The 19,975-nt window shown below is 51.9% G+C and overlaps 1 protein-coding gene across 11 annotated transcripts in view; it reads right to left on the bottom strand.

Moving 5' to 3' along the window:
- Positions 1-4,628: 4,628 nt before the first annotated feature.
- SRGAP2 (SLIT-ROBO Rho GTPase activating protein 2) overlaps positions 4,629-19,975 on the bottom strand; it is a 253,962-nt gene continuing 238,615 nt past the window's right edge. For 3 of the 11 annotated variants that reach the window (XM_055581767.1, XM_055581766.1, XM_055581768.1), the window contains 5 exons: positions 18,380-18,459; positions 16,165-16,345; positions 14,576-14,722; positions 10,299-10,623; positions 4,629-7,954 (listed from right to left, as the gene is read on the bottom strand). In XM_055581767.1, coding sequence (XP_055437742.1) covers positions 7,571-7,954; positions 10,299-10,623; positions 14,576-14,722; positions 16,165-16,345; positions 18,380-18,459 — 1,117 coding nt within the window. In that variant the 3' untranslated portion in view covers positions 4,629-7,570. Of the gene's footprint in view, positions 7,955-10,298; positions 10,624-10,831; positions 10,871-13,463; positions 14,064-14,575; positions 14,723-14,931; positions 15,440-16,164; positions 16,346-18,379; positions 18,460-19,975 lie in introns of those variants that run through there. The other 8 variants (XM_055581777.1, XM_055581769.1, XM_055581771.1 and 5 more) reach the window with 8 other exon arrangements.

The raw sequence follows: 19,975 nt of genomic DNA, 5'->3' as shown, positions 1-19,975 counted from the left end.
GAGGCCTGCCCAGCTCCGGTCAGCTCCCAGATGGCAGTGGATAAGAAACGGTTAAAGCCAGGAAATTCCATGTTTCAATAGAAAGCTGGAGGGACTTTCCCAAGGCCACACCTGGTGGTTTCCTCCGGCAGCCCCACCCCCAGCACAGTGGCACCAGAACAGGAGCCCATGCTCTCGGAGGTGCGCCCTGCCCCCACCCCCACAGGCGTGACCCAGAGGGGCTGCCCTGCCGGCTCCTGCAGCAGGACCAGGAGAAACGTCCCTCAGACCTTGTGTTCTGCACTCAGAATTCCCAGCTTTCCCCGTCTGCTATACGGTAGAATTGTACTTCCTTGAGACCTCTGATTTGGCAGGGCCATGTGATTTCTATTTTTTAAATTTACTTTATTTTTTCCTTTAAAAAAAATCCTTTTGCTGTCATTTCTTTTTCTTTTTTTTCTGCATTGGGTATTTGTTGCTTTGCATAGACTTTCTCTCGTTGCAGCAAACAGAGGCTACTCCTGGTTGCTGTGAGGTGGCTTCTTTTGTGGCAGAGCACAGGCGCTAGGTGCGCGGGCCTCAGCAGTTGCAGCCCGTAGAGCTCAGGTTCAGCAGTCGTGGCTCACAGGCTTAGTTGCTTCTGTAGCACATGGAATCTTCCTGGGCCAGGGATCTAACCTGTGTCTCCTGCATTGGAGATTCTTATGCACAGCGCTGCCAGGGAGGTCCCCACGTGTGTTTTCTTAACCAAAGCATTTAATTGCTGATGTAGAACACGCCCCCCCCCCCCCGCCCCCGGCCCCCGCCAGCCCCTGTGACAGTGTGACTCTGTTAGATGTGGTGATCAGTTTGGGTCCCTGAGTGACTATGGAACAGAGACCCCCACCCCCACCCCCCACTGGCCCACAAGGAAAGGATGTTTTAAGTCACTGAGATTTGTAACTTAGCCAGCTTATGGCTCAAGCTCGACTCATTTGCCCCCAGTGACCCTGTCTGGTCCTCACCAGCACCCTTGCTCTTGGGGGCAATGACTGTGTGTCTGGCATCTACCAGGAAGCTGGCCCTGTGGGTGCTGGGTGCTGAAGACAGAAGGGGAGACCTAGGCACCCCCAACCCCACTGCCAGGAGTGTGGTGAAGGCCGTGAGAAAGAGGCTTCAGCAGGGAGTGACTTTGTGAACTTGGCGGAGGGGGGCTGCAGGGAGGTGGGACGGCTAATGACCGAGAAGGGTTTGTGAGAAGAAAAGATACTGAACCAGACTCTGGAGGGAGGAGGCCTGGGCAGAGTGGAGGGGGTTGGAGGTTCGGCGGTGCAGGCTGCAGGAGAACATGCAGAGGCGCAGGGGTGTGCGGTGGGCGGTGCTGGGGACTCTGAGCCTTGCCGGCATCCTCTGGGAGGCCACACCCTCCCTGTGGACAGAATGAGCGGGTATCTGGCCTGTGGTTTGCAGCCGCTGGTCCCAGCTGGGCAGCCTGGCCCTTGTTTAATCTGAGGACACTGGGGAGCTTCTGAGGGGAAGAGGGAGCCTGTGAGAGGCCTCATCACATTCTCCTGAGTGGCTCTGAGGAGTTGTCAACGTAGAAGTGGCAATTCAGAGGAAGCAAAAGGACCCGGGGTGGGGTGTTGGGGGTCTCTGATAGCAGCTCTCCGGGAGAAAGCGCACGTCTGCTGCTCCAGAGGGAGGCCACGTGGGGTTGCAGGAAGGGCAGGGCTTTGCCGTCTGGGGTTTGAGTTGCGACCTCACTTGCCTTGAGCAGGTCCTTTGACCGTTCTCATCCATTCGGTGTGGAAACAAAACGAGGTTCAGGGCTCACTACTCGGGAGGGCCTGAATGGATGCTGGCTGCCTTTTCTGCCCCGAAGTGGCTCGAGCTGTTTGTCAGCTGCCTCACCTGCCTCGCGCCTTAGAGCAGAGGAGAGGCAGGCGAGGGCGGGGGTTTGTGGAAGGGCAGCAGGGTGTCTGTCCTCAGACATGCTGCAGGGCTGTGCGAGCAGGTCTCTGGGTGGAGGAAGGAAGGACAGACCTGCCGTCAGGGCCGGGCTGCTGGTGGCCGGAGAAGGTGTGGTGGGGGCTCACCAGGCCACCGTGCATGGTCATCCTTGGTGTGGAAAAGTGGGTGCTTCACTCATCCTCCTAACTGTGCAGACCTCCTCTTCGCCATCCCCTCCCACGCGCTCAGCTAGAGGCTTTGCCTCTAACTTTGCTGCAAATAAAGAAGTTATGGACAGGCAACGCCCTCCTCTTTCCAGCCCACCTGCCCTCCCCTGAGATGGACGAAGTGCCTCTTCTCTGGCCCGGGCGGCCCTTCCATCTGTGCTCTGTAATTTCACTCTCATGCTACTGAATCCTGCCCTTGAGCAAACCTGCCCCCATACTGTCCATTTTAAAAAGAAAAACCTGGGCCCTTGACCCCTTTTGATGCGCCCCCATTCAAAGCAACCTAGAGAAGGAAATGGCAAGCCACTCCTGGATTCTCTCCTGGAGAATCCCCATGGACAGGGGAGCCTGGCGGGCTACAGTCCCTGGGGGCGCAAAGAGTCGGACACGACTGAGTGGCTAGGCATTCAAAACAAAGCCTTGAATGAACTGCCAGGACCTTGACTCTCCCGTCCTGACCCTTCTCGTGTGCTGCCAGCTGACTCTGGTCAGCTTGTTTCCCCTCTAAGGCAGGTGCTATCGACAAGCATGACCTTTCTTCACTGGCCTCGTCTACAGCTGATCCTTGTTGCAGCACGTCTCCCCCCAGGATTTCTGTGACTCCCCAGCCACCTGCCTCTGTCACTCACCCCCACTGCCCTCTCTGCTGGCTCCTTCTTCTCCGCTGGATCTCTAATTATTGGGACCTTCTCTTTCCCCCCATTTGTGTGTTCTTCCCGGGAATCTCCTAGTTTGAATACGTCTATACCATAATAGCTTCTACATTTGTGTTCAGGTATGATCTGTATCTAAATCTCCATATCCAAGAGTTATGTGATCTTTCCACCTGGATGCCTAATAGTAATTTCAGTTTGACCAAGCCAAGCAGAATTCTTGAGTAATTTTCTACTTCTTTTCCCTAAAATAAGATAGGCACTCACTATCTTATTTTTAGAGTAACACTTATTTTGCTTATTTCTCTGTCCTCCCTGAAACCAGAAAGCTCTATTATCTATCTCTCCTGTTCAATACTGTATCACAGTGCTTAGTGCACTGTGAGGCTTAACTGACTAGCGAGTCTTTGGCATGTGTAATACACGGTGTTTCTGACTCCTGAGTGAAAGGGAGCTTCATATGCCTATGGGTATACACATTTAAGTTAGATCATCATAAAGACTATTTCCTCAATTTAGACCCACCTGGTCTTCTTTTTTGGTTTCTATTTAGATCAAAGGAGTGTTTTTTGACTGTGTTCATCGTCACCAGTTTCTATCATGCTCCTGTCAGAATATGGGAGATAAGGGGACCCCAAAAGGATTACCTGCCTATGCCTTGCTGCTGCTGCTGCTAAGTCGCGTCAGTCGTGTCTGACTCTGTGCGCCCCATAGGCGGCAGCCCGCCAGGCTCCTCCGTCCCTGGGATTCTCCAGGCAAGAGCACTGGAGTGGGTCGCCAGTGCCTTCTCCAGCCTATGCCTTAGGACTCCCTGAAAAGGCTTTTGGGGCCTCTGCTCACAGCTTAAGCGCGAGCTCCATCTCACAGCTTGTAACCTGCTATCAGGAGTGATAACTCATCCACAGCGCAGGGAGGCAGAACAGCTTCAACTCTGACTTAACCAAGACCAAGAACCCAGCAAGAGAGGGTCAAGCTGGAGCTTTACGATAAAACGAGGGAGAAGAGATGGCATGTTAGAACAGCACGAGAAAGCTGAACAGAAAATATACCAAAAGCAGGTGGCAGCGGCAAACCTGAGAGAGGACGGAGCGTGTCTGGGATAGGATACCTTGTGTGACCCTTGAACACGGTATGAGATCTGACCCGCCCCAGGGGCCTCTAGCATTAGAGTAAGCTCACTAAACACAAGTGTGGGCCCGAGGGGCCTCAGGATGCATTTCGAATGATTTCCTTTGAATAACGTCATCCTTGAATTTATGATCTGCTAGAGTCAGAATCTAAGGGAGGGAAAGCATTGCCTCCCATCCCTCGCCAGCAGCACAAACATGTGCGTCAGCCCTTCTTGCAGAGGCAGGGGGCTGCCAAGGGCAGAATGACCCAGGGCTTTGATTATGGAAGAAATAAAGCCTTCAGTCAACCTCGGTTGTGGCTGGTAAAGCTTCCAAGCAACTTTGCAGGCTCCACTCCTGCAAGTGGGGAAATCTGACTAGAGAAAGCAATGAGACCAGTCCTCACTGAAAACAGCAGAGGTGGATTCTGTGAAGGAACAGTTCTCATGGCAACAGACTGCCCAATGGAGAGGCTGGAAGACTTGCTACACAGTCTCTTAGCTTCCACTCATGGGCTAGATGAAAATGCTGGGGAAAAAAATCCACACTCCAGACGCACCTCTGCTGTGTCTTGCTGGGGAAGGGAGGAGACGGTTGGCTCCCGAGGTCACCCCATCTCTCCTGTTGCCAGGCAGAGCTCTATTAACTGCAGACGAATCAAAATCCCTCCCGGGCAGTGGGAGTCCTGGATTGGAGATGTCAAGGAGTGGAGAAGGGATAGAAACTGCAGCATCGAAACCTAAAAATGTATTTTATTTCGAAGTTGTGCTTTGGATTTTCCCCAATCCAACATCTGTTGAGTGACAGTCTTAGGTTCACACAAAGCATCTCCAAGCATACATACAATATTCCAGTTATCAACACTATTTTAAAGAATATACCGTTTTACACAAACGTGACATACAAGTCAGACGTCACAACATTGCAATTCCCTGGAAGATCTAACTTCTCTTCTGAACACGAAGTACATATACACCAGCTCTTCCAGTGGTCTGTTCATCCTGTTGCTGGCGTCATCTCTCCTCATCTCTTTGGGGAGAAACCAGGGCGCCCTGAGGAGGTTGGCTGAGACCAGTGTTTCCAGTTTACAGGCTGCTGGCTGCAAACTCCTCTCTTTTCCAAACTGGGATGCTGGTAGCTCTACCCCACCTCTGTGTCCCAAAGACTGACCCATCAGAGTCCACACCAGGAAAAGGATCCAGGCCTCCAGGGGCAGAGTGGGGCTCTTTGAAGCATCATGCTGGTTTAGGAAGCTAATCTGAGGAAGACTGGTCTCCCGAGACCCTGGGTGGCCAGCTCTGCTTGGCTTTTCGGTGTAAAAATCACAGTGTGTAACCTCGATTCCAGTTGATCGCCATGAGCTCTGCTGAGAAGGACTCTCCTCCTGGGGTTCCTAGTCCTCAGGGCAGGACCATCTCATCGGTGTCAGGAGCACCAGAGAGGGGAAGACAACTCAGTGCCCAGAGAGGGGGTAGCAGATGAGCACTCACACACCGTCCAGTCTGTGATGCAGATCAGCAGATGGACCCTGACCGCGGGGATGGTGAACGCACGTCAGGTACAGGGCTGAAAGAGACCTAAGGCAGGAGCAACAGAACAGGTCCAAGGTGTTGTCATTAAGGAAGTTTTGCCTTTTCTTTCTTAAGAGAAGGACGTGCCAGGAAAAGAGGAAAAGGGCAGGTGTGGGCACCAATTTTGGCCAGTCAGATCAGAAGGAATGTCGAGTGAAGGGCGGGGTTTCACTTTCAGCAAGGAGACAGATCCTTGGCTATGAAAGCCCTCTGTTGGCTCAGGGCCTGCGTAAGTTCTGGTGACAGACAAGGACAGGCCACCACACAGAGCGAAGAAGCTGAGGATCCAGAAGACTGTGGGTTCCTCTCACAGGCCGACACACTCACTGAAGGAGCACTCTGTCTTCCCATCCTGGCCTGCGGGATGATTTTCCTGATGCCGCAGGCTACTTTTCTAACTGGCAACTTTCCATAGAGCTCCTCTTTTCCTTCACGCTGAAGGAGGAAAATCCTACCACTTTCCATAGAGATGACTACCAGCTTCCAAATGTTAATTTGAAAAGAATCTTTTAGGCCAAAGTTAAGACAATTTAGATTTTCCTATCTGAATGGCAACCCACTATCTTTCCCATACTGTGAAAAACAAGGCAAAAAGCGCAGTTTTAAACACCAGAAAACAGAGAAGAGGAATGGGTTTCAGCTTTAACTCAAGTAGTCGTCTGAGACCCGTGAGCGTGGGGTGTGCCCATCCCTAGCTCTGGTCTCCCTGGGACAGCATGATGCTGGGAAAGTTGGGGGAGCTGGGACTGTGGGCACCAGATCTGGAGAGTGATTAAAGCAGACAAGATTTTTGCTTTTTGGAGGAGAACCATAAAGGCCAAAGGGAGTCCAAGAGTCAGCATCCAATTTTTGATTTTCTTAGATTCAGGCCTTGGAAAGACTTTAAAGCCCTTGGGGCCAGAGTTCTCTTAGTTGTCCTTGTCCAGATAAACAGGGATCAGTTTTAAAGGGCTCTGTCTCTCTTTAATCTAACTAGGGCTCCCCAAGCCCCATTGGTCCCTGAAGAGAGACCTCGTAGAATGACCCAACTAGGGGGTAAACTTAGAATAAATTTTCATTTGGGAATGATTTTACGATTAGCAAAGCTGAATTTAATTTTTAATAGGATAATAAATCTTATGTCTTAAGTACCCAAAAAAGTGGGAGGAAGGACCCATTTCTTACCTTTTCCAAACCTGCCACAAATACAATAAAACTGTCTTAAGACTCTTTACCCTAAAAGGAACCAACTATAAAACTGTCTTATACAGGAAAATGTCTTAAATGGAAAATGGTCCATCAGAGACAAAGATAGGACCCCGAGAAATGTCTATACATTCAGAAAAACTTTAGAAGTTCCATAAGATTGGGTTGTAGTTCCAGAGAATGGAGGAGAGCAAAAGCAAACACCAATGACCAATTCACACCAATAGAAAGAAGACAGAGAGAAACTGCCAAGCCCAGACAGTTTACAGGATCGAGTCCCATCCTGCTCAATTTCGTATGATGGAGAGATTGCAAAGGCTAGATTCTCTGGCCCAAACAGAATGAGATTTGTAACGGAAACAGAGACCCCTGGTGGCTCCTGTGTGAACTGCCACAATAACTTACAAAGAGACGGTCTATCTAGAACCAGGGGAGGCTACACATGCCAGAGACTAGAAAAATCTACGTGTGTGTGTGTGTGTGTGTGTGTAAAACGGAGCATGGACTGTATATGATCCTCTATAACCAGTACCCAAAACAAGACGCCACTGAGAGCCGCTGTTGGCGGCCAGCCGTCTGGTTAGGCGCCCCGTGTGTCTGCGGGGGCTGAGCCGCTAGCCCAGGGCCCCTGACTTGCGTTACCGGACTTCACAGTGACCGACGGCGGACAGATCCATCTCCGGCTAACCTAAGGACTGCATGTACTGTAGCTGGCTGGGTTACCGCGACTGGGGGCAGCAGGGGGCCGGGGGCAGGGCGATAATGAGGGCTTCATTCTCAAGGTTTTGGGTGACGGGAAGGCAAGAACAACTTAGAACCTAAGTTTCAACTGAAGTCCCCAAGCTAGTTAAATAGGAAGGTTTTTAATAACAGTCAGTCCCTCTAGTCCCCTGTCTAGGATAATTAAATTACGCCCCTCAGACAGTACAAGACTTGTCAGTGGACTGTGCGGAGGCGGAGGAGTTGACGCCGGGGCTGGAGGCGTTCGTTTTGGGGAAGACGGCGGGCTTGGGCCGCGTGGCCGGAGGCTTGACGGGCGCCGCCATCTTGACAGACTTGACGGGCCGGAAGGCGCAGGCGATGTCCCCCGCCGTGCTGGCGCTGCGCTGGAAGGCGGGCTCGGGGTCCTTGAGGAGCTGGGTGTGCAGGGGGCTGGAGGGCTCCGAAGTGGGGGCCACCACGGGGGAGGTCTTGAGGGGCTCCAAGGTGTCCAGAACCACGTCCGGGGTGTGCTTGACGCTGCTCTGCCGCTCCAGCTCCCGCAGCTCATTCAGGGCAGAGTTCATGGTCGCCTCAATATCCTGCGGACGGGAAAGGAGGGCGTGAGGCTCACGGAGAGATAAGCACCCACCCCCCCCGCCCCCACCCCGCCAAGGTCCTATTTCAACAACGTGGGCTGAATCGTGGAGAAACCACCTGCAAGGAGGTGTCCAGATGATTTTATCCAGCCCAAACCCTTTAACATGTGGTATTCAGATGGGAGGGAAGGACTTTCATTCTCATGAGGTTTTACCCCCTTTAGACAGAGTGGTTGAAATCCTTATTAAACACAGTCCTCAGGTTTTATACACATGCACTGATGTATCTCTGGATGTTTTGTTGTTGTTGTTGATTTGCTATCATGTCTGACTCTTTTGCAACCCCATGGACTAGAGCCCAGCAGGGCCCTCTGTCCCTGGAATTTCCCAGGCAAGAATATTGAAGTGGGCTGCCATTTCTTTCTCCAGGGGGTCTTCCCGACCCAAGGATCGAACCCACATCTCTTTCTTGGCAGGCAGATTCTTTGCCATTGAGCCACCTGGATGAGATGACATGTAATCCAGCAGGGAGAGGAAAGGTGGATGAATTAGGAGTGGCCACGAGTTTGGTCATGAGTACATGGGATTCACTATCCCTGGGGTGCATATTCTACTTGTGCTTGAAACTGTACATAATAAGAATTAAAAAAAAAAAAAAAAAACAGTGGTAGAGATGAAGTATGATCTTTGTTATCTTGGACTTTAAAGGCCAAAGGTTGTGAGGGTTAGTCCCTCCTCCTCAAGGGCTGAGGAACAGTTCAAGAGCCCTGGCCCCGAGGATTCATCGGGACACTCCCCCACCCCTCCCTGCCCCACCCGACCCCATAAGAGTGTCCATCTTGATGAAGCCATTTCCTTCCACCCATCACCATGGGAGGGGACCAAGGAGTGACCAGGAGGGGGAGCCAGAGCCCACACAGGCCAATCTCCATCAGGTCACTACTCCAGATAGTAGGAAATAGCAGCCCTAGCTCAGGGGCTCAAGGCAGAACCAAAGACCCTTTGTATGCAGCCAGCTGCCTCCCAGGAAGACCTCCCAGCTTCCTCCCCTCCTCTCCACACACTGTGTCTGGCACCCCCAAACAACCACACAACTCCTCCTTTGGGATTAAAGTCATATGCAAAAATTGCAAGTTTTAAGCAAAGACCTATAGGGTGATGCATGCTTTCTGTTGACAGTGGTTCAATTTCACTCATTCCTCCGATGCTCTCAAACCTTAAAATTGTTCAGAAAGAACTCTGTCTCCCTCCTTGGTCCTGTTCTGCAGCTAGAGTTATCTATGTAGCTATCCCAGATATGTAGCTATTCTGACATTCCTAACACCTGGCCAAAGAAGGAGCTGGGAGGATTCCTGGAGTGCAAGGCAGAGTGCAGCCAAGAGCTTAAGGGGGACACAGATACAGAAGGCTAGCCAAGCAAGACATCTCAGGCCCATAGCTTAATACTGTGCTTGCCAGGCATACCCTCCCTAAGCAGAGCACCACAATTAAGCCAATAGAGACCACGCCTGGTCTCTATTGCCCCCTGGAAGTTGGGGTGAGGGGACTCTCAACTCGGTTGAGGCAAAAAAGGGCAGCAGTGAGCCCTTAGTTCCTACCTGGTCTAATGAAAGTTAGAGAGTTGGGAGAGACGTCTGAGTGAACTGCTTGGAGTGGCCCCGAGAGACGGATTTTTAGAGGTGGGGCTGGATCTCTAATAATTTCATGGAAAACAGAGATTTGTCAGTGTGATGCATACATGGATGGAAGGCCCTGTAACCAGGGGGCTCATCTCCACTGTCTCTGGAAGCCTGGGCTGGAAACCTTTCTGGTACCCGAGTCCCCAGTGGCAGAGTAATCTGGGTCCTTCACAACCAGGAGCAGATTGTTGGTTGGTCATTGGTCTGTCACCAGGAACAAGAGATGAGCCTCAGGGATGACAAGGCTGGCACACTGATGCGGAAAGGTGGCCAGAACCACCTCTGAGTCCCACCACTCAGGCAATTTCACTGAAATCTACCAGGGTCTCAAGACTCGAAACTTGGGCTGAATGGGCTCCATCAGAAATTCTCCATCTGTAACTACTAGCTTTAAAAATTACAACAAGCTTGCAAATAGCTCATGTATGAGCAAGAAACATGCATTCTTTTATTCTGTCTTTGAGTTCTTTCTGGGGAGAGAGGGGTTGACGAATTTCTTGGAAAGTCCTGTTATCAGGTCTAGGTGTCCAACAGAGCCTGAACTCAGGGTATAATGTACAAGGCGCATTTCTGTCTCAAGTCTCGTCGTCATATGAGCGTGGACGACACTAAGCAGCAGTGGTGAGAGTAGACTCACAATACCCATTTGCCCAAGAGCCCCCAGTTACCTGTGCAATGACCTCAGGGTCCATGGGCCGGTGGTTATTGAAGCTTTTTGACCTTCCTGCTGTCACTGTCTTCCGGATCTGTGGACTGTCCAGCCTATTCTTCAGCGACGAGTGGCGGCTGATGGAGTTGAGGCTTCCATGCCCACTGATGGAACACTTATCCGGCCCTTCCTTGGGGAGGCTCTGGCTCAGGATGGGCTGGGAAGACGGGCGGCAGCTAGCCCCCACCCCCGGGGAGGCAGAATCAGTCAGGGAACTGCTCAGCCCGTGGCCATCGCTCCGAAATGTTTTCCGGATGCTCCCAGATTCTGGCCGCTTCCTTTGCCTTCAATAACAGACAGAGAGGGCAGTGTCATCAGGGAGCCCTGGCTCCGAGGAAGCCAGGATGAGCAACACAGAGGCAGGCGTGGGACCCAGAGACTCCGGGGAGGAGAGGATAAAAAGCGCACCTCTCTCGTTTCACCTTCCCTGGCTTTCTCTGGGTCCGTCCCCCTGCCACCCCCGGCCTGGGCAGAGGAGAGACAGATACTTACTTGGTGGTCATGGGCTTTGAGTTCTTGAGATGTAAGGTGCTGTCAGAAGAAACGTCTGATTAAGTGAAAGTTTCTAATGGGAGGCAGACTTATGAAAAGGCACCCTCTGTTAACTGCTTTGAGTGGAAACCAGGCCCCAGATAGGGGAAAAAAGTCTCATCATTACCAAGGAGACAGAGAACTGATGGCAAAAGGAGAGTTGACTTTCCCAAATTTCAGCATGTTTCTTAGTCCACTGACGAGACTGTAATTATTTGGGGCTTTGGCAAGAGATTGCTGTCACTTACTCTGTAGATATGGAACAGAGTATTTTTCAAGAGGCTGCAATGCTACAGAGCTTGGGCCACATTTGTGCATTTTCTAGGGTGGGAATACATCTATATGACCCTAAGTCATCCAGCACTGGGCTGAACCCAGGCTCTGAGTCAATTTGTTTCAGCCCACTAAGGCTCTCAGACGAAATGGTTTGGCAGAATCCTACTCATACAGGTGCTGCCTGCTGCTGCTAAGCTGCTTCAGTCGTGTCTGACTCTGTGCAGCCCCATAGACGGCAGCCCACTAGGCTCCTCCATCCCTGGGATTCTCCAGGCAAGAATGGAGTGGGTTGCCATTTCCTTCTCCAATGCATGAAAGTGAAAAGTGAAAGTGAAGTCGCTCAGTCGTGTCTGACTCTTAGCGACCCCATGGACTGCAGCCTTCCAGGGTCTTCCGTCCATGGGATTTTCCAGGCAAGAGTACTGGAGTGGGTTGCCATTGCCTTCTCCAAGGTGCTGCCTTGGAGATTACTGCTGAGTAATTTCATTATCTCTTGGAATCAGATTTAAAGGATCTAAAGTAAGAGGCTATGCGATTTTTGGTTTGGGATGGCCACTGGGCAGCTCTGATCTTGAATCTACTAAGGGCCACTGAGGCTGAGGTGGGAGTTGGGGATGGAAGAAGGGAAGGACCAGCATGGTAGGCCCTGAAGATAAGGAGCTAGTCCTTGGGGCAGGACCAGGATTCTAGCCAGTCCTGGTCCTATTCACTGGGGAGGTCTTCCTCGTCATAAATCCCTGGGCCTGGCTGGGATCTGGCACATTGTAGCCACTCGTGAAGCTGCCTGTCTCAGTAGCTTTAACCTTGGGGGTCAGCCACTCTTGAGTGGATAAAGGATGTCCTCAGAGCCTTATAAGGTCCAGTTGAAATGACTTTTCTTCCTCTGCAAAGTCTTCTCTGGCACCCACCCCCACTTATAGGCAGACTTGATCCCTCTCAATTCTGTTCCTTCAGGGCATCTATGGAACCACTTTTTAGTTACCTGTCTGGATGGTGTTCACCTTGCCAGATGGAGAGCTCCGAGGGCAGAAAGAAAGAAAAAGTTTGAAAGTGAAGTCACTTAGTCGTGTCCGACTCTTTGCGACCCCATGAACTGTAGCCTACCACACTCCTCCGTCCATGGGATTTTCCAGGCAAGAGTACTGGAGTGGGTTGCCATTTCCTTCTCCAACCCAGGGATCAAACCTGGGTCTCCCGCATTGTAGGCAGACCCTTTATCATCTGAATGAGGGCAGGGAACATCTTCCTCCTCTCTGAATAACTCAGCACAGCAGCAGGTGCTCAATAAATGTGTGGAGTTGAAATGAAAGGCCACGCCCGAGTAACTCTTTGCTGATTTCCTCTTCCCACTTGAGGAGGGCTGACTCACAAGGCCAAAACTGCTGAGAAGGCAGACATATGGAGCGGCTGGTGTGGGCCAGGCCCCCAGGATGTAAAGAGAGGGATACAGCGTTCCTGGTTTCAAGGGATCTGAGTCCAGCTTGAGTCCTGAGATTGCTTTGGGAATACAGAATAAGGGCACCTAACTCAGCCCTGAGGAATTCAGGGGTGTCAGAAAGGCTTCCCCAAAGAGCTCAATCATCAGACCGAGTCCTGAAGAGGGAGAAGAATCGACCAGGTGAGGAGACAGCAGATGGGAAGGCCCAGGGGTGAGAGAGAACCCAGGGCTCAGGAGAGAACCCAGGGCACTCAGGAGAGAAGGAGCTTGTGGGGAGAGCTGAGTGGGGCGGGAGGCATGGCTGAATCAATCCGAAGGGCAAAATGCGCCGGGGAACCACTGCTTACCCCGACCAGCAGGTAGTCTGGGCAGACCATGTCCTCCAAGAGCCCATCCTGATACCCCAACCAAGGAGTTCACAGGAGCTCTACCAGATGTTCATTTGTTGACTATTCTGGCTACTACTCTCTACAATTCTTTTGTACAAATGGCAACAAATATATGATGACTTAAAAATATGTACCCGACTAATTAGCTAACTCTCCCTCCACCGACCTTGCCTTGGTTTCTGGGTTAATTATAGGCTTACAACCTTATGATTATAGGCTTATAATTAACACAGACTTGTAAATAAGGAAGAAAATGCGATCTGCCCACAGTTAACATTTTACTAGCTGGCCCTCCCAATGGGTATGAAGCTGGAGGGAAATGAATAAAATCCTCAGTCTTTTTTACCAGTCTGATTTAAATTAGAACTATATTGGCTAAGTGAGCTGAATCAGCTACTTTACTAAGAAGAGGGTGAAAGAGCCACGTGCCCCAAACACTCCCCCTGCTACCGTCTGGTTGGAATAAAGCCAAGAGATCTGGGCGACCTGGTGCAGTTTAAAAACAACAAGCATCTTTTATTCTCCTTCCAGTTTCAGTATCCAGAGGCTACGGTTAACAGGTTTCAATGTGCAAATCATTTCATTCCTCCAAAGCCAGAGGGGAATAAAAGCTGTACATCATCTCCAATCCATATTCATCGGGAGCGCCCTGGGGCTTGTCATCCTGCTGGCACTGGGCCAGGTTTCAGGGTCTGGCGGAAAGAGGTCTGCAGGCTTTGGGACTTGGTGTCTGGCCCCTTGAGATGAGATTAGTTCTCCAATAACCTGAATGTCTCTAGGGGAGGCAGCAGCACACGGGCGTGGAATCCCTCTAGATGGCCAGATCGGGCGCGAGCAGAGTGAAAACCCCAGGATGTTGCTAACAGCCACAATGAGAGCCGGGGGCCAGAGTTACGAGCCTGCTGGACGGAAGTGGGCGTCTGCACAAGGACTAGTAGGGCAGGATCATACACTGGCTGAAGCAGTAGGGGAAAATGGCAAATTGTTTCTTCTGGTGTGAAAGGGCATGAGGAAAGGGAGCTGGGGTTAGACAGTGAATGAAGACCTCAGGACGGAGCTTTCCGTGGGCGGTGGGGAGTGGTCTCCTTTCCTCCAGGGGAGTGAACACAGGATGAGGGAGAAACAGACACAGGGTAAAATAAACCATTGGGGGCAACGCGAACCTGGCTGGAGACACATGAGGCTTTGGATTTTTGAACAGACAGGGCCAAGGAAGACGTCCAAGACTATTATTTGAGTCAAAACTGAAAACGAGAAGGCACCTCTGAGAAACAGCACAAAACTAAGCCGCGTGAAGTGACTGCAGCTTTGGCCAGTTTTCGCAGTCAGACGGCCAGGAAGGTTTGAGCGGACAGCCGCTTCGGGGACAGCGGGGTGCACCTGGCCCTCAGGGTGACGGCCGCGTGCTGGGCCTGCGGATGGGGTCTGTGGACGTCTCCTCAGCCCTGTCTGCCCTGCAGCAGCCGCGGGCACATGCAAGCGGTCAGGTGGGCAGCGGGGGCCCTACGCACAGCACAGGGATGGAGGGGGCGGTTAGGCCAGAGGGTGAGGCTGGGTGTCGCAAGTCATTCAGGGGAGCAGAAAATGAAAAGCAGAGCTTACTTGTTGATGTTTGCAAGATAAATATCGGCTACATGACCCCCACTGGGACAGCTGGCCCCCGCTCTGGCTGTCACCTTTTCTTCAGGTGGCTCAGAAATGACCTCAATCTCAGACTTGGGGCTGGACCTCTCCACGACACCGTCCTCGCTGGGGCAGGAGGGGCAGGCAGGCAGGGAGGAGGGGAAAACAACAACAACACAAAAAGCAGTGTTAAATCGGCAAGATGGCCCCCCCAACACACACGCGACCCCGCAACGGCTCTGAGGCAGCAGCGACACCTGGCTGGGCTCGGGGAGCGGAGGCAAGGGGAGCTACGGGCCTCTGGAGGGTCACTTAAATACAAATAAATAATCCTGCCGAGTCCTGCGGGGTCCTCAGCTCCTCCGGAAAGCTTGGCTAGGGGACACCTGGATTCGCGGCATCTGCCTTCTACCCCTCGCTGCTCTCCTGGGGCCGCGGTGCTGGGGCCACCTCCTGCAGGTTGCGGTTTATGTGCTCAGGTCCCGAGCAGCGCTGGGGAGGGACAGTCAGCTCTGCCGCGGCTCTGGAGGTGCCGGCGTTGAGGCAGGACCCTGCCACACTCTGTCGTAGCGCATCCAGCCCCGCTTAGAGCGTCCAAGCCGGTCCCACTTCTTGCCACTGCTCTCCCGGGCCCTCTGGCTACTGATGACAAAGAAAGCCCCTTCTCCCCCACAATTCATCTTCTCTCAGTCCTGCGGTGAAGTCATAATGCTAAATTTGGGAGGGTCCTGTCCGCGCACAGATGGCCACCAGGTGTGCGATGTTATCAACAGGGAGAGGACTTCCCCGCAGAGCGAGCCGGGGAGAGGCTTGGGAGGGCGCAGACTCATTCAGGATATCAACCTTTAAAAAATAATATTAAGGGGAGGACTAAAAACATTGACAGCATCGCATACAAGGGGAGTCGGGGGCAGAGGTGGGGCGCTTGGCAGGGGGCAGGTCTAGGGGGCCACAGGGAAAAGCCTTCCTGACGGGGGGATACGGCTTCAGAGGGTGGGACTCCACAGACAGCCCACGCAAGGAAGTCTGTCTGCGATTGGCCCACTGCCCTCGGCTCCCTGGCGTTCCTCCCCTTCCTCTCCCCCGTCTTTCCCCACATCAACCTCATTAAATGAGCTGGGTTATTTCCACAAAGCTGCTTACGCTACATTTCTACTAGAAAATGAGCTCAGCATTTTCATTCGCAAGTGGACAAGTGCCATCAGTGACCCAACAGGTTGGGGTGAACACGATTGTTTTACAAAACGGAAAGAGAAATCAAAACGTTTTCCCAACCTGATCGTTCCAGAAAGGAACTGTAAGTGGTCAAATAATTGGCCCTCATTATCACTCATCAGGTATAAATGTGGATGAGCATGGGGGCTGGGGGAGGCGGAGATGTGACTGGCGGAGGAGTAGAGTGCAGAGATTGAAAACAATTCTCCACTGTGTCTGACCCTGGGCACTCTCGCAGACCGTGTGGGCGCCCCCTAAGGGCTGGTCTCCCTCATCCTCCTGGGCTCCGGAAGTAAGGACTCACTCCCACAGGGCGGCCAGGGGCCCCTAAGGGTGCAGGGCGCCCAACGTACGTGTCTTGGACCACGATGTACTGATGGGGGATGAGACCGTCGATGCCGTTGTGCCGGCCTTCCCACCAGTCGTCAGAAGCCCGCTGGTAAAGCAGCAAAGATGCCCCCTTCTTGAAGGACAGCTCTCGGGCGGTGCGCCCCACGTAGTCAAACTTGGCAATGGCCTCGATGGGCTCACACTCTGAGAGGGGTGGAGAGAAGCAAACAGGCTGCTGGGACTCAGACTCGGCAACTGGGTGGAAGAGCCCAGTTAGCTGAACTCACAGTGGTGGGAAGATAAGCTAGTGTGAGAATAAGTCACGGATGATACACAATAGCCAGCAATTCCTGAGCAGATGGTGCAAACCCCTGAAAGCACTCACATGCCCTTCCTTGCCCTTGCTCCTGCTGTTCCCTCCACCTGGAATCCCTCTTTCTCTCTCACCTGCCTGATGAAACACACTGAATCACAACTCAAACATCACTTGCTTCCTCGAGTAACTTCCTTTGTGTTTCCATAGAGCTTTACGCCAACCCCTATCACTGAACCTGCCATACTGTAGTTGTGAGCATTATTTCCTTTTCCGCTGTAAAATAACTCCATTAATTTAGAACACTTATTATTGCATTTTAAATAATCTATTTAGGTTATCCATTCCCCCTACTAGAACATGAACTTTTAGTCTCTATAAAAAGAAAATAATTTACCCAACCAGCTTTCCAAAGAGCAAAATATGGAAATATATTTTGTGCCCAATACGTGGAAAAATGCACATGGAAGTGATTTGAAGAATTAACAGAGGTTTACGAAGGCAATGTACTTCTACTTTTGTATAAGCTTCAGCTTCCTCGTCTATAAAACGAGGAAAAGAATAGTGCCTTTTTCATGAAGTCGGCACGAGGAGTCAATAAATAACCATTTGTAATGGTGCTCAGAACAGTGAGGGCCCAGAGTAAGCTGCCTGTATCAGTCACGGTTATTACTGTATCATTTTCATGGTCTGCTCTGGGCTGCAGGTAGGGGTTGGACAGCAAAAAAGAGGGATCCCAGAAATCAGGAACTTAGGGTTAAAGTCAGATATTCTGAGTCGTGGAAAGAAACACTGCTCTCAAACAAGACCACACCTAGACAGTCAGGGCTGCTGCGTCTGCTGGAGAATTCGCTGCAGCAGGCCTGTCTAAATGTCCCAGGCTCAGTTCCGTACAGCCTTGGGTTTGTCTCTGGCCTCAGTTTTCTTAACTATTAAATAGCAGCTCTATTGATTTCACTAAGGAGTTAAGAGATGAGACATATAAAGCCTCTAGCAGTGCCAGGGAACACTAGGCTCTAATCAAATACAAATTTCCCTAGTTCACTGACAGTCCTCCCATTGTGTGGCAAATTATCATATTGATCCATTTGACCTTAGGAGCCAAATAAGCAATCCTAATTTTTTTTTTCTCCTTTAAAAACTGGCTTAGGATTGCAGAATTCATGGCAAGGCAGGGAGCAGGGAACACTGAAGACTGTGCCATTTCGTTCTCATGCCCAGAAAATTCTGAGGCCCCCTGTCAGCTGCCGAGACTTCCAGAGCCCAGGCGATCCAGAAATGGAGGTGCAGAAGTGTTGGCAAGACAGGGAATGTGCTGGCCGGACAGACCCTAATAAATCATGGGCACCGCCAAGGCCCACGGACAACAGCTGTGCATTCCAGCTCTCGACGCGCACCCGCCAGGCCTCGCAGCGCATGTCTGCGCTTTGGAAAGGGTCAATTTTTCCAGTCGGCAGGCGTGAGAGCATGTGGTTTCTGCATCCTGATTCCCAGCCCCCTCTGGCTTGCTTCTGCTGGGTTCTTGGCATCCAGCTTCACTATTCCCCAGGCTCACTGGTTTTCAAACGAGCGCTCCTTCACTTTGGTCTCCAGCTACCTGGCAGGAGTCTGGGCTGTGACAAGGGACGGACAGTATGCTGGCGAGACAGCCAGATGAGATAGGAGCTGGGAGGTGGGCGAGGGGCAGGGAGCTGGGGCGAGAAGGGCGGAGGGCTGAGGTCCAGCCCTGCACCTCTGGTCTAACACAGAGACTACTCGATCTGAGGGGGTGGGCTGTCCCTCCAAGAAAGGGAAGGAGTGAGCATGGGAACCAGGAGAGCTGGGGGCAGCTCCCGGGAGACTGCAGGGTGGGAGTACAGGATGTGTAACCGCTCCTTTCTGCTTCACGCCCCAGCGGCCCGGTGACCCCACTTGGGGCCTCGTACCGTCATCGCTGGTGGGGTGCTCTGTGGTCACATCCTGGGTTGAGTCTTCAGCCGAGGTAGTCTCTCCATGAGGGCTGTCACTGCAACAGAAGCAAGAGGAACCAAAATTCTTATCTTCTCTTTCACACAGCTTCCTTGGGCATGGAATCTTACACTCTGATCACACACTACAGGCAGATGCTTATCATGAAACACAAGGCTCTGGGAAGTCTCTAGGCTAGCTCCTGCTACAAAAACTACTGGAGACTACATGGAACTTACAAACATCCTTGACACACAGGGAACATCATTTCAACTTGGAAATCTTTTCAAAAATACAGAATGACTCAGCTCCTCAAGGCTCATTTCTTTAGGTGAATTAGTTCCTGGAGGGAGCGAGGTGGAAGGGAAACACTGGGCTTTAGCATCGGATACAACTGCATCTGAAAACCAGCTCTGACACTCAGTAGCTGTGTGACGCTGGGCAATTACTTAATTTCTTAAAGCCTCAGGTACTTAGTCTATAAATTGGGGATAATGGTCTATGTACTTCTATATTTCTCACAGAGGTGTGCAAGGATTCAGTGAAATAAGAAGGGGTGATTAATAGGCAGCGCTCTCTTTCCTTCTTTCTCATTTTGCTTCATGTCTCTGGCTGCTCTGTGGTTTGGTACTGGTGAGAAAGCAGGAGGTGAGTCATAGGAGTGAGTGGGAAACAAAAGCAGGGGAAGAAAGCTGGCTGTGGGCTGGACTCTGCAAAGGGCAGGGCATGTGAGCTGGGTCAAGCTCTTGACAAAATTAGTGGAGCCTAAGGTCATGCGGGGCGGAGAATCGAGAATGAACAGGGAAGTTATTAGGAAAGTTCTTTCTATCCCTGATCTGGACTGCAGAGCACGTGGGGGAGCGGCACAAGGATGCTCTCGCTTCCCGAGAAGCAGAGAAAAGCCTGTTCATGTCCAAGGCTTCTTCCTCTGGTGGCAAAAAGTGAGTCTTCTCAGGCAGTTCCATGGAGACACCACCATCCCTCAACCCCACATCCTGGCTTCAGTGTTCACCTTTGAGCCTCCGTGAGCCTGTGTGCGGGCCAAGTTACAGCCCTCCCTCTTCATGAGATGGGACCCCACCCTGTGTGAAGCGAGCCAGTTTATGGAGGCTCTCCAGACCCCAGAGAGCACTGTGGGAGGACCGCAGAACTCTCTGGGCTTCTGAACAGCAGCCGGGACATCCCTGGTTCTCCAGAAGAGAGAGCACTGTGGGAAAACTTTCTCCTTATCAGAAAATGTGGGTACACTTTCTCACTGTTTGCTGGGCCTAAAGACCCTCTGAAGGAGTTGGGTGACATTTTGGAAACCCTCAGGATTCCTGGGGTGCTCAGGGCCAACAAAGGCTCACCTTCCCCCAGGCCTCTAAGTTCACTTGTGCGGCCACCCACTAAGGCACCAGCTCGATCTTGAGGGAGCCCTGGATGGTGTGTGGGCAACAGACTGCCTCACCCATCTCAGAGTTTCTGATTCACTCGTCTGGGCGCAGCTGGAGCCCTTGTGTTTCTGACCAGCCCGCAAGAGGCAGGCGCTGTTGGTCTGTGGACCCCACTTGGAAAACCACTGCCCTGAGGTG

Source organism: Bubalus kerabau, chromosome 5 (assembly GCF_029407905.1).
Source record: "Bubalus kerabau isolate K-KA32 ecotype Philippines breed swamp buffalo chromosome 5, PCC_UOA_SB_1v2, whole genome shotgun sequence".
NCBI classification, from domain to species: Eukaryota; Metazoa; Chordata; class Mammalia; order Artiodactyla; family Bovidae; genus Bubalus; species Bubalus kerabau.
The sequence above is the reverse complement of the archived record's forward strand: the minus strand, read 5'-3'. Positions and strand labels throughout refer to the sequence as shown.